General features: G+C 42.5%; 1 protein-coding gene across 1 annotated transcript in view; it reads right to left on the bottom strand.

Moving 5' to 3' along the window:
* The window catches only part of RRP15 (ribosomal RNA processing 15 homolog), a 47,915-nt gene extending 36,331 nt beyond the window's left edge, over positions 1 to 11,584 (bottom strand). The window contains exons 1-3 of the mRNA XM_063125580.1: positions 11,481 to 11,584; positions 5,694 to 5,962; positions 540 to 637 (exon numbers count right to left, since the gene is read on the bottom strand). Of these exons, the coding sequence (XP_062981650.1) occupies positions 540 to 637; positions 5,694 to 5,962; positions 11,481 to 11,553 (440 nt within the window). The 5' untranslated portion in view covers positions 11,554 to 11,584. The remainder of the gene's footprint in view (positions 1 to 539; positions 638 to 5,693; positions 5,963 to 11,480) is intronic.
* Positions 11,585 to 18,061: the final 6,477 nt, after the last annotated feature.

Genomic DNA, 18,061 nt, shown 5'->3' with positions numbered 1-18,061 from the left:
GTACACATGAGAATAGTCCACCTATGACTTAACACACCCACCTAAGCAAAGTTCAGAGGCAAGCTTTTAAAGCAGGCCCAGTGGAGGTAAAGATATCAAAATAAGCCCACTGATATGATCAAGAGAACACATTGGTTCTGTTCTAGACTAGAGCCATGCGGTACTGCACAAGGTTAATGCAAGACAGTAATCTGACCGCAAGAACAGCGAGTTTTGGTGAATGCACTTTAGAGAAATACAAAGAGCGGGAGAAGTGATTGATCTGTATATTTTTTTGTAAGTATGGAATTAACAAAACCATGAGCTAAGGCCCAGAACTCCTGCTGGGTGAACACTTAACACGTTATAGTCTTGTCCAAATTTTATGCTTTCATAAGACTTCTGAAATCTTTTGTTGAACTTGATACTGTATGAGACAGAACCAAGTATAAATCATTTGACTCCCACGAGTCACTTCTTAAGGATCCGATTTGATTAGAAGCAGATTATTCCGGCATGCCTTTAGATCTGTTTTCAAAAGCCCAAATACACAGTCTTACCTCGTGGCAATTCTCTGAAGGTTTCTCTCCATTTCTCTGTCTTTGACAACATCTGGCTTCACTCTGCACATCATTTCCCACTCCCGCTTTTTATCAATCTGCATCATAAATATTGTTATGTGGAAGAGCATTAGGCATTTTAAAAATGTAAAGTACTCCTATAGAATATTGCTTAAAAAAACGACGTTGATAAATCATGTACGGCAGTGTTAGGCAAGGACAGGGAGAAGACACCTAGGCTTAACAATGTTACTTCTGTAGGGCCAAGCAACATATCCCCAGGTCAACAGAGTGAATTTTCACATAATGGGCACACCAGCGAATCTTTCCAACCACATTAGCACCAACAGATTTTCAAGCAAGTTTCTTAAACATGGACACAAAGGACTCAAAATAGGATTCCCCTACCAGGCAGAGAAAAGAATCACTTCATAACTTAACAATTTTACCTGGAATTTAGGTATTCACTCAGGCAAGCAAATATTCGCTCTGAGCAAAAAAATGAGAATCTCATCGCAACTCAGGCAACAATAGGACCCCTATTTAAAAACACATATTCTGGGAGGAAAGTATTCTAGGCAAATTATTTTTAAAAAAACTTCTAAGGTTGATAGAGTTACTCTGGAGCATAGCCTCTTATAGAATGGACATTTATGGAACTACAGTTAAAGATATGCAGAATTCCAAGGCAGGTGTGCTCCACTACACCTTTCTCCAAAATAACCTGCAGCATTCTTTGGCCACCAGTTTGCACATCAGACTCTTACTTTACAATGAGAGTCACGGTGAGATATCATAATGATGCACCTTGGAAAAACACTCAGCAATTGTTAGACAAAGTGTTTAATACCTAATCCAGCACTGTATTTTCAATACACACAGTACATTTTCATTATACAAGCCATGTAATAGCATGTACTTTACGTATGTCACTTACTGAAGAAATGATTCACCCTTCTCACACGCTTCCAACAACACCAACAGCAGCTTCTGGGAGGGGGTGATTATTTAATTGGGACAATGGCATGAAAAGGATAACACTGACTTCTGCATGCTGTATTCCCAATTGGGGGTGGGGGTGGGGCATGCCTGCTCTTTATTTTCAGGCATATGAAATGCTATTACATATTTCTAGGTCCCAAAACTGTAAGCATTATCATCCAGGTCAAACACATTGCAGTGTTCAGTCGGTTTATATAGAGATGCTCCCATTTCTAGAGTCTCAGGATTGGATTTATTGTCCGACTGGAAATATTTTCAAGTCTGAAAGTCCATGGCCACCTAAACTGCCCCATCTCACAACAGGCTATTCACACTTTTAAAACTGTGAACACCAACTATTGCTGAAGAGGTTCAAAGCTCAGTATGTTAAGGAATACCACACAGAGCATCCAAGGTAAGTGTGTACTAGAACATTACACTTAAAGGTGAGGTTCTATTCAATGTCATAGGCAAGATATGCCCAACCTGACACTTTTCAAATATTTTGGACTGCAACTCCCATCATCCTTGACCACTGACTGCCATTGCTAGATGGAGCTGATGGGAATTACAGTCCAAAATATCTGGAGGGTGTCAGATTGGGCAAGGCTGTCCCAGGCACTGCCCATCACTCTACTTTTGAAAGGGCCTGTTTCCTCAAGTGCTAATCATGCAGCGATTGTGTGACCTGATCGAAGATGGACAACTGGCTGGTTCAGTTCAGCTCTTGCGCCTAATTTGCAAAGCACCAAAAGGAGGCTTGTTGTAGATTCTGAAAGGTGTCATTTATTGGTTAATAGGGACAGCTCTTCTTAAATCACGTAAGATGAATGCAAAATGAATATGGAGTCCCTTGTTAGTGTCTTCCTCAAATTAGTGGAGGAGAAATTATCTGGAGAAGGCTGATGACTAGCAATACTGCAGTCAGTGACAGAAGGATATCCTTGTTGAAGAAAGTGCTTTTTACATTTAATGTAAGTTTTGTTGTTTTAATCTTGTGGGCCAAACTAGATTTTTTTTCTTGATGTGTTTTTCTAGAGGTTTTGGACTACAACTCCCATTATCCCAAAGCATTGCCCATGCTGGCTGGGGAAGATGGAAGTTGAAATCCAATGCAACTGGAGGGTGCCAAAGTGCTTATCCCTGGTATACTATACAAAACCTGGTATACAAACCTAGACTATCTTATTATGATTTATGATGGAAAACATCAAGGAAATGGGTGCAAGAATTTTTAATCACCATTGTAAACTCCTTTTGCCACTGCATCAAACTGCAAAAATGGCATCAAAGTTATCATTATTGGATGAGTAGTCTGTGGGTAGGATCTTCAAGGATGACTTGAAGTTCCCATATAAATAGACATATTTGGTGAACAGAGTACAGGTATCTAGATTCTACACAGAAAGCTTATATTCAGAAGACAAGCACCTCCATAGACACTGAATGTTTTGGAGGTAGCTGAACTATCACAGTACTCGAATAATACATGCTACTACTGGAACAAGACATTCAAAAGCACATTGCCCAAATAATTTAAGAGAAACCATGAACTATCTTTGAGATTGGAAGTACTTCTAACAGAACAGCCTAACAGAACAGCCAGAACTTCTAACAGAATGTTGGATATGCCAACATTCATGGCCTTAATTTGGAGAATCCATATTTTAGCTACGCGTAGTCATTTTTAAGATCTTTCTTGTAATCTTAGGAGGTTTTATATGGAAGACGTTACCTCCTGAGAATTTTATCCGTTCTTAGCATTCTTGCAATTATTGCCTAGACTCCCAGTGCCTGCTTTGAAATCCAGCTGCATTACTGACAAAAGGTGGAAGCTGAAACATTTAAAAACTCGTATTTTTGTTATCAATAACTTTTTAACCTATCGTTTCTGTGACTGAGCTCAGGATGTAGTCAACTGAATGCAGTTAATTCTTCCAGATATAAAAAGGTTACCAAAATGTTGAAGTAGAGTATGCTAGTATGTACCCCAGCTTGCTAAAAGTACATAGTCTTATACATCATACATAACTGCCTAGTTTGCACACAACCCAGTTTTTTAAAACACACAAAAAAACCTGAGTTGTCAAGAATGAGCTAGCATGCTAGTCTCTATTGCTCAATTGCTCCCAATCTGCTCCTCCTACGTGGTTCCAACTCTGGCTTGTTGGGGAAGACATCATACTAAATAAGCAAACTGGCCCTCTGACTGGCTTCACACAACATGACAACCCACACTCAAGGTTGAGTATGTGTTGATTGTCAGTTATTACTGAACAATGGATTGCTGTGTTGGGTAAACCCAGCTGCGCTCACAAACAATCAACCCACAGTTCACAAACCGTCAACAAGCCAGGGATCTCCCCATGGGTTGTCGTGTTATGTGAACCCAGCCAGTGTTTAGCAGGGGAAGCATTGGTGGGTAAAGAATATTGATTTCGACAATAAAACTTTTTTTGTCCCTATCAACAGCCATAATATATATGTACCATCTTTACTTTCAGCTGCTTTGGCAAAACAGATGTTCAGGTTACTTAAAACAATTGAATAGCAAATTAACATTACTTGAGCCCTCTTGAACACTAAGTTTGCATTACCCATGGCCTCTTTTTATGAAGTCTGAAAACTCTCATCTTTATCAACCCAGGCACACTGGTATGAATTCAGATGTTTATAGCTATGCCCTGGCCTCAGATCAAACAACTAACCCTATTTTAATCTTCCATTGGCATGGAATTAATAAAAGGCAGGCTGTTTTAAGTTTATCTCATAGTGAACAAATCAGTTTATAGACCAACAGTGCACCACCAATTTGTGGTATTCCACATATTTATCTGATAAAACCAGATATAGAGAGCAAACAGTCATTGACTATATTCTATATTACAGCCTTATATTTTCAAGTCTCATCCTGAATATATTGGGAGTAACCAAGCAGCCACCATAGCCTGGTAGCACACACTGCTGTTAAAATAAGATACTTCAATAAAGAGATGGGAATGCAATTTAATGGAATAAAGTGGCTGAAACCAAAGAACGCAGCCTTACTTGGGGGGCGGATCCCACCATCTGTTAGTTTGGTTTATAGTATCATTATGCAGTCATTAAAAGATGTGCAATACTGGATATTATACTTTTAGCTACCCAATCCCAGGGCCTCTGTGCATTATGGTGTCATTAACAAGATTAAAAAAGCATAAGGGTCTTCAAAGAGATAGGTATTAAAATTACCAGATATATCTCCAGTGAACTTGGGGCATAATCCTTGTAAATGTCATGAAAATCACTGCCTCACAAAACTTTACACTTATTACCTCAGGGAATCTGAAACACAATAGACAGCCATGTTGAATTCAAAGGGAGCTGATTTTGGGGGGGGTTATTATAGGCATTACAACGGAGCAGCTCCTGGATGGCAGCTTTGCTCCTCCAATGAGTTTGGCACTCCTGCAGTGACACAACGTTTGCCACCAATGGCGTTGCTAGTTTTTCCCTTGGACACATAAGGGATCCCTACCACGATGCACCAGTCCTCTGGAAACAAAGCCCTATCAGGAGAGACTGAAAGAACTTGGGATGTTTAGCCTGAGCGGAGACATGATAGCACTCTTCAAATACTTAAAATGTTGTCACACAGAGGAGGGTCAGGATCTCTTCTCGATCCTCCCAGATTGCAGGACACGAAATAGTGGGCTCAAGTTACAGGAAGCCAAATTCCGGCTGGACATCAGGAAAAACTTCCTCACTGTTAAAGCAGTACAACAATGGAACCAGTTACCTAGGGAGGTTGTGGGCTTTCCCACACTAGAGTCATTCAAGAGGCAGCTGGACAACCATGTGTCACGTATGCTTTAAGGTGGATTCCTGCATTGAGCAAGGGGTTGGACTCGATGGCCTTATAGGCCCCTTCCAACTCTACTATTCTATGATTCTTGCACCCAGTGCAGGCTTCATAGCAGCCTGAAGGAGACTTTCAAATTGGCTTTTAGTAACCACTTCCCAAAGAGTCAACACTTAGGCAATTTAATGTTAAGTGTAGATTAGATACTGAAGATGAAAACTCGCCATACTGAGAGATAATTGATGCCTTTCAGGAATCTCAGGCCCCCACTCCAAAAGTATCGGTCGTGTTTGGTGAACACCGCAGTCATAATGCTATATCTGGTTCCTTACCTGTCTTCTCCTCTTCAGCCTCTCTTGTTTTTCCTTTTCTCTTTCTGCATCCCGCTCCTTGTTTTTAACCAATATGGTGGGCTTACTCTTGGGAACCTTTTTATTAAGCACTTTGGCCATGGCATCAGCCCAACCAGCATTGCCGGTCTCTTTGGACTCTGCTGCCTCCTGGGCTTCAGTGGCCAGGGTCTTTGACTCATCCTCACCATCCGGCTCTTCACCCCCAGATGAGAAGCTGTCCTCTGGTACATCCGAGCTCCACTCAGACCCTAAGAGAAAAAGAAACACATCCAATTCCTTGCTACTGGTATTATACTCTTAACCAAGGTAAGTTTTTTCTCAACTTTAAAAAAAAGTTAGTGGTATTTAAACACCAGGCAACATCTCTTGCCAGAACTAATGCCCGCCCCCACCAAGGTCATGTGCAGCAAGGCATCATTTTATGGAAACTAAAAGGATGTATAAAGTGCAGACAATACCTCTACAGAACTATGAGTTTAAAAGTCATGACTAGAATAAGAACAAAGCTCTGTAATTTATTGTAGAATTAGTAACGTTCTGGGGTAAAAGCAGCAGGTTTTTCTTTTAAAAAGATTAAAATTGCAATACTGACATCTAGTGTTGAAATCTCAAAACCAAGGTGGGCTGAAATGAGCAGCATGTGATCCGATCCAATTCTGTGCATGCATGCCAATTGAACAATTGATCAGCTCTGGTAACAGGCAGCCTCTGATTCTGACTCTTAATAGTACCTTTGCTACTCAGAGAAGATGACTGAAGCCTCACTCTGTTGCAGCTGTCCTTCCCTTCTATTTAGATACCTCTTGTGAAAATAAACCTAAAGCTATTACATAATGCATAGGATCCAGCTGTGAGTATTTACATGTTAATGATAAGTAAGAGGACACACACATCACCAGCCTCTTGAAGGAAAGTAGAACACATTTTCTAATTGCTCTTCCCATCCAATATGGGAAGCCACAGGGGTAAGTTGGATGTGAAGGTATCCAATACACCTCACATTTTTCCATACGACCAGTTCAAGTGGTAATGACATTAATACAACCCTCACCAGACATGCTTACTACAACTACCACACTTAGCAATTATATAAACACTCCCCTCTATTAGATCTCGTATTCATTTATTTATTTTTAACTGTTGGAGAATTGTACAGGATTCCTCAGTTAGGATTTTCCCCAAGCTATGTTTTGAACAGCTATCAAACTGTAAAAGCTGGAGTTCAAGATATTACAAGTTGCTTGAATTGTATCCTGCTCTTCTTGACAACGTTTCTGTCTTGAACTCAAGGGAGAAACTTCGGGAATATATTTTTAACTATGGTGCTCAGCTGGACAGACAAGCTATTAACAATTCCAAATTTTCAAAATGGTATAGGCTTTATAAATTTGACCATCAAAGGGCTGTTTACCTGGTAAAGCTTACATCCCCAAAGCTTAGGCAAGCATTTACAGCCCTCCGTTTTCAAACTATGCCTACAGCTATGACGGATGGCAGATATCAGCGCACCCCTTTGGCCCTCCGTCTGTGTATTTGTGGGGCACCAGACATTGAGGATCTGCCTCATTATTTGCTCTTCTGTTCTTTATACTCTGAACCAAGAACCAAATTTTTGGAATCTATTCTGTATCAGCTACACTTCAATACCACTTCGGAAAAGATTTTCTATCTCCTGTCTGACACTGACTCTAGGGTAACGCACAAAGTATCTCTTTTTGCCCTGGCAGCAATGAAAATTCGGGCAAGATTTATTACTGAGATTGCAGTTGACTGTGCTGGAGATGCTCTTATTTAACTACAAATTTTATATTCAAATTATGCTTTTAATTGTACTGAATTTTATTCTTTTATTATGTATGATCTGTTTGTGATTATATGTAGTATTTTTATATTGTTGTTTCTTCATAGTGTATCTATTCTGTATGCGAATGGCCTATGGCCTAAGCATTTATAAATTACTACTACTGAATTATATAAACACAAACATTATTTCAGTAATTATAGCTATAAGACAGTTTTAATCCATTCTAGACCCAATGCAAACTCTGTCCCTCACCACCAACAAAAGAAAGGATGGTGGCAGTAGTAGTAGTTTATACTAAACGTTAGTAGACATAATATGAAAGTTATTCTTTCAACTCCTCTCTCTGCCATGCAGGTCAAATAAGCCTGGGCATATCTTAAAAGAAATTTTAAATTTCAACGTCTTGTTTGCATGGGGTAAAACAAGGGTGTACCGGGGCCAAGACTCAAAGGGATGCAATGCTTATTAGCCTAGGCGCTGAAGTCATCTGCCAGCCCCCTCAGGCTCCCCTCTGAGTTTAGCTGCAATCCGCACAGTATATTGTTCCTTGGGGTTTTTTTTGGGGGGGGGGGGGGTTGGGAGGGGGGAGGCTGGCCGGATCTTGAATGGGCAATTATGACCAATTACCTTTGCAGAAGACCTGCTTTTGGTGGAGGTGAAACTGTTAGACTGGCTTGTTATGGATCAACACAGGGGTCTGAATGTTTGGACTCTCCTTAGGAATGTGGCTATGGGGATTGTTATGATGAGCACCTGAACATCAAAATTTACCAGTACCCACTGGAGTAGTGAGATGCATCTAGTCCTCCGCAGAAGCCTGTTCTTAACTGCTTGCATAAAGCTCTAATTCCTACCCGATTGTACGTGTTTCTACAAAGTGCTGGTGCCCAGCTTCGGACTAACTAATTCTGTCTGGATGTGTGTACGTGTGTGTGTCCAAACAGACATTTCATATATTTCCTGAGAAAACATCAAATATTTCCCGCAAATCTGGCTGCTAAGCCATGATAATTTACAACTAAATGCAAGCATTGTTTACACAGTTCTATTCTTACAAGCAGGCTTTGCATCTCTTTGCCTCATTGTATATATTTTACATAATTTCCTTTTTACCTATAGAGGGAATGTCTTTTAAATATTCCCATACAGGGTCTTTTTATGACTAGCACGCTTGACAGTGTGAGGTTAACAGCACAATGCTATACATGTCTCTCAGAAATTGAGCTCAATGGGGCATAGAACAATCCTATCTAGGCTGTGTCTTTGTACATGCAACTTGAGTCAGAGAAACTCTAAGCCCAGAACTTTCAAGAAGCAAGAACTGATAGTTAGGGTGGACAGAACCATTTCTATGAGATGAAAAACTGAAAACCCCCATGTTTCATTGGTAGATTACTTCATTTTTATGAGCGCATAAATGTAGAGTTAGCATGTTTATGACGAGATTTAATTGTAACTGCTATTTTTAAGTTGCAGAGAAATTTAATATTTTATTTATGATATATTATTAAAAATAAAGAGTGATTTAAATGAAGAAAACTTTTTTTTAAAAAAAAAATCAGGTTTTAATTAAAGGATTATTTTTAAAAAAAATCATCAATATTATCCGGCCTGGTATAAATATGTGTAACTGAAATAATGCCTAATCTTCCTCCTTAACTCTGCCTCCATTTCCCTCTCCTTCCTCTGCTATCTCCCTGTATCAAATTTTAGATTGTAAGGTCCTCAGGCCAAGGAATGGTCGTCCTGTACTTTGCAGAATACTATGAATATTGATGGAACTATATAGGGTGGGAGAAAAAAACATACTGGCATGGAGATGGACAGTGGGAGGAGCAATTTCAGTTTGTCAAATGGCTGCCTTTCTCTACACCTTTTAAGGTCAGTACATAGGCAAGGAAAGGGCACTCTCTAATCAATTTCTAGTGACAACATATACATGATTTTGAGTTACACAGTACGTTTCATGAGGTGCCTCAGCTATTTTGCATGTTCTATTTCCAGAGAACAAAAAAGCAGCACTTGTCCATACCAGCCAGAGACTCATGATCCTTTTTTATCAGTCAGAGCAGTAGGGAGAACACTGCATGCCTTAACCCCCCACAATCCAACTACAGGTTAGGGAGAAAGCCTGCTTACAAGGAACCCACTAAAACACCAATCTGTCCAATAGCAGTCATGAAAAATATATGTATAGCATCTGGTCCCATCTCTTTGGAACACAGAACTCTCCTTGAAGAGATTACAGTCATCTATGTAAGCCTTCACCCCACCTTCGGTCCAGGACCAGCGGACTAACAACTGGTAAACTATTAGATTGAAAAATTAATCACTAACTTGTCTTTGACTTTATAAACTTTATACGGCATTTTGCCTATTCAGAAATATAAAATGAATGTCTGCATTATATGCCCACATGCATCTACAAAGATAACTGTTTTCAACACTGTGTTTGAGCACCACATACATATTTATATGAGGAATAAAACCTATTTCCTCATCGGTTTCTGTTTAATGCTGGCAAATAGAAGCAGTTCTTGGCTCAGTTAATACATTTACAATAGGATGCTGTAAATGTCCTAGCAAATTAGGAACCTCCCATGAAACACAACAAAATGTACTCATGGTTCCCATTGTTATTTCCAAATCGCAAGATATGGTTTCAAGCTCTCGCTCTTCAAATTATCCTGGGAGAGACTTTTTATATCACCATTGGACAGACTGGAATTTGACAAGTATCTGGAGTTCAAGTGATATCATCTAAGTAGATGCCAGCATCAGCTGTAAAATAATGAAGTAGCTTTTAAAGAAAGAGCTTTCTAGAATACAGCTATATGTCGGCTAACTATAATCTGTAACAGAATTCAGTTGGATCTGTAAGTTTCGTAAACTGTAAAGCAATTCTGAACTAGCTATTAAGTTCTTAGTAAGGGCTGCTCCTTCTTGACAAAGCCAATCAGGGCTAAGCCACTATGCAGTTATTGGCCCAAGATAAAAGCCAGTATCACATTATATAGACAATCTTCTATTTGCAACCAGCCTAACTTTTGATAGCCAGCATGTAACTACTGCTACATTTTTCCAGACTGAATAAAAAAGTGTAACCCAAAGTCGTTCAACATAATAATAAAAAACAGCCCTTGATCCAACAAAACCTCAACTAATTTGAAGGCCTGAAATAAACCAAGATCCTTTTACTCTACTGTTGGTTGTTTTTATGCTCTTCATGGTTTTAATTTTAATGAACCGTCCAGAGAGCTTCAGCTGTTGAGCAGTATAAAAATGTAATAAATAAAATAAATAATTAAGGTGGGGTGGGGGGGCTTCTACAAAGATGAGAAAATATTTAGGTATTTGATCTTCCACAAAGATCCAAGAGGATTAGGAAGAGCGCATTGATCAATACTCTCTCTGCTGGGAAACAGTTAACGTTAGGGACAGAAATAACCCACAGAAGACAACGAAAAGCGAATGAAACTGAAAGATATGGAGTGAGCACAGACGCAGAAATGACCAAGTAATAAGAGGTCGCGGGGAGGGGGGATATTAAAACAGGAATTCGCAAAAACAGAAGAGTCATGCTGGATTAGATCAAGGGTTCATCTAGTCCAGTATTCTGCTCACACAGTGGCCAACCAGCTCCCTGCTATACATGTCCCCCAGCAACTGGTGTGCATAGGCATACTGCCTCTGATACTAGGGATAGCATATAGCTATCCCCCTTACTCGCCCTTTGCTCCAAGCTCAATCCCACGCCTTGCCCCTTCAGAGAAGTTCACCCCACCCTTCCGCCAAATCCCATCCTTCCGAGGCTCAGAGAAGGGAATTTCTGCACTACTTTTTAGTTGGGCGCTTTAATTACCCTCCCCTCGAACACCTCCCTCCCGCTCTCTTTCTCTTTCCTTCCAAGCCGTCAACCCGGGTCCCCCTCCGAGCCACGGACAAGCCCCTCAGGCCATTACCACCATCGCTCTCCAACACTTCGGAGCCGGCGGCTTCTGTTTCCCCACGTGAGCCCACCATGGCAGCCGCCATCTTGCCCAGAACGTGTCTTCGTCCTTTCAGGCAGCGTCCGGCGGAACCGCGCAGCCGCCACGAACGTTCCGGGCAGCAGTCATCGCCTGGAGAGGGCGGGGCCGGGGGAGGAGAGCGAGAGGCCTGGCGTCACTCATCTCCACGTGATCTAAGGCAGGCGCAAAGAGAACGTATATACATAAAAACACTAGTACGGCTACACCTCCGGTACCCCATGGGACATGCCGGACTGCGCAATCAGTACGAAAGTGTATGCAGCCACTTTCTTATGCATGTTGCGGAATTAGATAAGGCTGTCATTAGAGCTGCTCCCTTGTTTGCGCTCGGCTCTCCAGTCCCTCATATGGCGGCGTTGAAATAGAAACCGGAAGTGAGCGCTATTTGCAGCGCTTCTCTGTTTTTTCCTATCTCTGTGGCTGTAAGAACGCAGCTGGGGAGGTATCTTACTGGTGTCCCTGCAGCTAGAATTGCCCGCCGGACTCCGGCATGAGTGGTCTGCGGGGAAAGCAGGCAGTTATTTATATACGTGTTCTTAGGGGAGCACGGTGGGGTTTCTGCCCCATAGAGCCCGACTGCAAGCGGGGGACGCAAGGGCTGGAGTGGCTGCCTTTATTTTTACGCACAGCTCTTGCATGCCTTAACCCGCAGGGCCAGCTCCACGTTTTGGGACGCCCTTGAGTAAATGGGTGCGAACAGCCGCGTGCCTCCCAGATGTTTTAGACAAGGGGTGGGCAGAAAGTAGATCTCCAGATGTTTTGGACTTCAAATCCCGGCATTTCTGACCATTGTCATGGTGGCAGGGGCTTCTGAGAGTTGAAGTCCAAAACGACTGAAGAGCTGCCGTCTGCCCATCTCTGTTTTAGACTACGACCCTCATTAGCCCCTAGCAACCATGGCCAACAGTCAGGGCTTATGGGCGCTGCAGGCCAAAACATCCTGCATTTAATGGGGTTGGACTCGATGGCCTTATAGGGCTCTTCCAACTGATACCAAGGCCGGATCTACACTATTGCTTTAAAGCGCTATAAAACTGTTATAAAGCGCTTTAAAGCAGTAGTGTAGATCCGTTCCAAATTGCCTACCCCTTTAGGGGGTTCTCATGAGTTCTTTAATTCACTGAAAGCACACGTGAAAAGGTCGTGGGGTCATGCCAGCTAGCCCTTTCCCACCCTCAATGATGTGAACCCTGGCCACACCTCTCACTGGCAGCATTCTGTGGCCACCTGAAGGAGTTTTATACACACAGTGGTGCAGCCAAAGTCCTGGGCACTGCAACCTGGCTTGGAGGTTGGGGAAATGACCACCCAGGGAGTGACAAATGGTCAGTGCAGCAGAAGCAAACTCTGTTTTATTTCTGTAGTCATGATTTAAGTAAGTTGAAAATGCAAAGCTGTACATGCTCAGAGTTTGGTTTTTTAACATCTGGGCTGGCATATATTTTTGTTCTAAAATATAAGGAATGTAGAAGCAATTGTAAAGCATGGGGGAAGGGATGACATCACGGTGTGCTTCATAACTGAAGTAATCCATTTGGCCATCTGAAGAGGGCACCCACAAGATGATTAACTCCAGGGTATAAAATTACTTAGCTGTCCTGTTGAGCTTCTCCAATTTATAGAATTATGGAACTGAAAGGAAGCAAGTGATGAGCAGAGAGAAAGCCAGTGTGGTGTAGCGATTAGAGCAGAAATAGGATTATTATTATTATTTCTCCTGTCAAGAGCCACATTACCTCAATGGTAATTTGTCAGGGGCTGAAGCCAACAGTGGACGGGCAGAAGGTACAGCCATCTTTTCTTTCTTTCTGACACCCACTTTTTTCTTCCTCTCCATCTCTTTCTCTCCCCCTTTCCTGGATGTTATGGGAGAGACAGATTGCTCTGGCCAGAGGCCTGAACTGATCATTAGCGGAGGGCTTTTGAAATTAGGCCCAGGGCTCCAGGTTGCTGATTCCTGAGGTAAGGCCATGGGTTGCTGATCCCTGAGTTAAATTAGGAGCAGAGAGACTCGTGTTCAAATTCCCTCTGTGCCACAAAGTTCACTGGACAACCTTGGGATAGTCAATGTCAGCATAACCTACCTCACATAGCAGGGTTGTTTTTGAGGATAAAATGAGGCAGAGGAAGAGCTATGTCTACAGCGTTGAGCTTCCCAGAGGAAAAATGACATGCAAATGCAATCAACAAAGCAGTGTGTCCTACTTCCTTTTGTGAGGCTGGCCGGTGTAGTGGAGTCAAGGCTCCCAGGAATGCAGCATCAGCACAGTTTTATTAGCAAGGATGCTGCTGTCATCTGCCACCACCCTCAGGCTTCCCTCTTCCCTCTAAGCTTAGCTGCAATCCTTACAGTAACTGAGGGGAAATGTATTTCCCCAGCAACAATGGGGCTGTTTGCATGTAATGCTAAGCCACCGTGTGTTAATTTCCCCACAGAGCTTAGCAGAGTGCACTGTCCACTATTTTGAATATGCAAGTGGCAGCAGCAGCACGCTTGTAGCTTGCTGTGCCATGCAAACCTTGGGTTCTGGGTTGTTTGAGGAGGCAGACAACTCCCAAATAACTCATAGCTGGTTTTAGGGTTATTTGAGGGTTGTCTACCGCACAACATGGCAAGCAGGGGTGCCATGTAAAAAGGCCCCTATGGGCATCTGGCATGACACAACTGCCCCATGGACTGACCTGTTTCTGAAGCGGGTCAGTATATTGTTCTCTGTTGTAATAGACTCAATTCCATTTAAAAGAATCAATTCCGTAGGATACAATGAGATATTGAAATGATTCCCTGTTTGCAACTCACTCAGAAAACCAATAAAAGGGCAGATAAAGCATTTACTGCATCCACTTCAAAATATAAAGATTTACAATTTAATCTATGATGCTTTTATGTACTGTTCTGAATATTGTTTTTGGTTTTTTTTTGTTTCCATCATAAATATTCTTTCAAGAACAAAAGAGCCCCCTTGTTGCTATGTGTAGAATAAAGGTATAGTGAATCAGAATAAGCAAATAGATAAGAAGATCCTCCCACAAAGCAGGCCTGAAATGAGTATTTTCCCCAGCAGAGAAGAGGTATTTGAGGGAGCCAATCTGAATCTGCCCCAGAGATAATTATAATGGGGTGGGAGTGGAGGAATGCCAGCATCTAAATATGCTATTTAGTTGTGAGACCAAAATAGAATCTGTGTTCATAGAATCATACAATAGTAGAGTTGGAAGGGGCCTATAAGGCCATCGAGTCCAACCCCCTGCTCAATGCAGGAATCCACCCTAAAGCATCCCTGACAGATGGTTGTACAGCTCCCTCTTGAAAGCCTCTAGTGTGGAAGAGCCCACAACCTCCCTAGGTAACTGGTTCCATTGTCGTACTGCTCTAACAGGAAGTTTTTCCTGATATCCAGCCGGAATCTGGCTCCCAGTAATTTGAGCCCATTAGTCCGTGTCCTGCACTCTGGGATGATCGAGAAGAGATCCTGGCCCTCCTCTGTGTGCCAACCTTTTAAGTATTTGAAGAGTGCTATCATGTCTCCCCTCAATCTTCTCTTCTCCAGGCTAAACATGCCCAGTTCTTTCACTCTCTCTTCATAGGGTTTTGTTTCCAGACCCCTGATCAGCCTCGTTGCCCTCCTCTGAACACGCTCCAGCTTGTCTGCGTCCTTCTTGAAGTGTGGTGCCCAGAACTGGACTTAGTACTCTAGATGAGGCCTAACCAGGGCCGAATAGAGAGGAACCAGTACCTCATGCGATTTGGAAGCTATACTTCTATTAATGCAGCCCCAAATAGCATTTGCCTTTCTTGCAGTCATATCGCACTGTTGGCTTATATTCAGCTTGTGATCTACAACAATTCCAAGATACTTCTCATTTGTAGTATTGCTGAGCCAAGTATCTCCCATCTTGTAACTGTGCACTTGGTTTCTATTTCCTAAATGTAGAACTTGGCATTTATCCCTATTAAATTTCATTCTGTTGTTTTCAGCCCAGCACTCCAGTCTATCAAGATCACTTTGAAGTTTGTTTCTGTCTTCCAGGGTATTAGCTATCCCACCCAATTTTGTGTCATCTGCAAACTTGATAAGCGTTCCCTGCACCTCCTCGTCCAAATCATTAATAAAAATGTCAAAGAGCACTGGGCCCAGGACTGAGCCCTGCGGGAGCCCACTCGTTACCTCTCCCCAGTTTGAGAAGGTACCATTGATAAGCACACTTTGAGTCCGATTCTGTAGCCAACTTTGAATCCACCTAATAGTTGTTCCATCTAGCCCACTTTTAGCTAGTTTGTCATTCTGTTTCCAGGCACAATTCAAAGTGCTGGTTATGACCTATAATGCCCTATATGGCTCGGGTCCAGGTTATTTGAAAGACCGTATTCTCCCTTATGAGCCTGCCTGTGCTTTAAGATCTTCTGGAGAAGCCGTTCTTTCAGTCCCACCATGAGAGAAGGCCTTCTCGGTGGTTGCTCCAGTGCTTTGGAACTCTCTTCCCGGGGAAGCTAGACTGGCTCCCTCCTTGATGGGCTTTCGGACACAGACTAAAACATGTTTGTTCCAGCAGGCCTTTGGAGAGTAATTTGGTCCTCCATCTATGTTAATGACTTATAATTTTGTTGTGTATTTTAACCTTTTTCTTTCTTTTTTTTTACATTTCTTTTCCTAGGTTTTACAATGTATGTTTTAAACTTTGTAAGACCGCCTTGAGGCCCAGTATTAGGCAAACGGCGGGATACAAATAAATATAATCATAATAATCATAATCAGAATATCATGGGGCACTTTGTCAAAAGCTTTGCTGAAATCAAGATATATTATGTCCACAGCATTCCCACAGTCCACAAGGGAGGTTCCCCGCTGCAAAAATGAGATCAAATTAGTCTGACAGGTGCTTACAGATTAACTTCTTTATAATCTGCTCCAGAATTTTCCCAGGGATGGATGTCAGACTGACTGGTCTGTAGTTCCCAGGTTCCTCCTTTTTGCCCTTTTTGAAGATAGGGACAACGTTAGCCCTCCTCCAGTCGTCCGGCACCTCACCCATCTTCCATGATTTTGCAAAGATAATTGACAGTGGTTCTGAGAGTTCTTCCACTAGCTCCTTCATTACTCTAGGATGCAGTACATCAGGCCCTGGAGATTTGAACTCATTCAAAGAAATTAGGCGTTGTTTATATTTAAAACATTCCAGTGTTTTGACTTTGGGCTTTAGCCCTAGAAATGGTGAATATAAGAAGGAAGAGAAATTAGGAGATGCTGTAGTACTTGAAAATATACTAAAGTGAGGCAGGTGATTTCTGGAGAGAGAAGTCTCTCGGCGGTGGCACGGCAGTCGTGGAACACTTTCACCAGGTAAGAACCAGACAGAACTCTAAAGTTGCTAGAACACCTTGGATAGTTCCTCTAGAATTCTGAATTAAACCTGGAGCAGATTCAATACCCCACCTGCTGAATGACCATCTATCAGAGATGCGATGGCAGCAGGTTTTCTGCATCACCAGGGGGTTGGGCTAGATGACCATGTGAAGTCCCTTCCACCTTGATTATATACACTCAACCAAGAGAGCAACCCTATAGTCCCAGGAGGGCATCCCACAGACCATAGGGTTCTTTGGAATCCCCCCTCTGAGGCTGTGGCCCTGCTATGACCTCAGAGGGGGACTCTGGAATCTCATTCTCCCCTGCCTCCTCACAGCCACCATGGAAAGAACTACACCAGGTGTTTCCTGAGGTTGCAAAAGTGGCCTTGGAGAGGACTGTAAAGGTGTGATCCAATGGGCAGAGAGGGGAGAGGCCAGGGTATGAAGAATCCTATGGTCTCTCCAACCCCAGTCCCTCTTCCACCAGTATACCCTCTAGACAAGATCAGAGGCTCATGTGGAGAAAAATGCAAAGGACAGAGTGGCGAAAATTGCCCCAGGCGCTCCTCCCATCCTGCTGGCAGCTCAATGGAATCTCGTGAGCCATAAGGATATTACTTCATATTTTTTCTTAGCTTTCTGAATATGGATTTTTAATGGACTCAACTAATTTGTGACTACCCAACCAGACCAGATGGGGCTTTAGAGAAAATACGAAGCACATTCAGACAGTTAAGAAGACCTCAAGAACTGTCCGCTAATAAAATTCAAGGGAAGTCCAGGCACCATGAATGCCCCCAAATAAAGACGATGCAGTCTGGCCAGGCCATGTTCCAAAATACAAGGTACATTTTCATAGAATCATAGAATAGTAGAGTTGGAAGGGGCCTACAAGGCCATCGAGTCCAACCCCCTGCTCAGTGCTGGAATTCACCTTAAAGCATACCTGACAGATGGCTGTCCAGCTGCCTCTTGAAGGCCTCTAGGGTGGGAGTGCCCACGACCTCTCTAGGTAACTGGTTACATTGTCGTACTGCTCTAACAGTCAGGAAGTTTTTCCTAATGACCAGCCCAAGTCTGGCTTCCTGTAACTTGAGCCCATTAGTCCGTGACCTGCACTCTGGGATGATCGAGAAGAGATCCTGGCCCTCCTCTATGTGAC

This window comes from Elgaria multicarinata, chromosome 4 (genome assembly GCF_023053635.1).
Source record: "Elgaria multicarinata webbii isolate HBS135686 ecotype San Diego chromosome 4, rElgMul1.1.pri, whole genome shotgun sequence".
NCBI lineage: Eukaryota > Metazoa > Chordata > Lepidosauria > Squamata > Anguidae > Elgaria > Elgaria multicarinata.
This window is presented reverse-complemented; position numbering and strand designations above follow the sequence as displayed.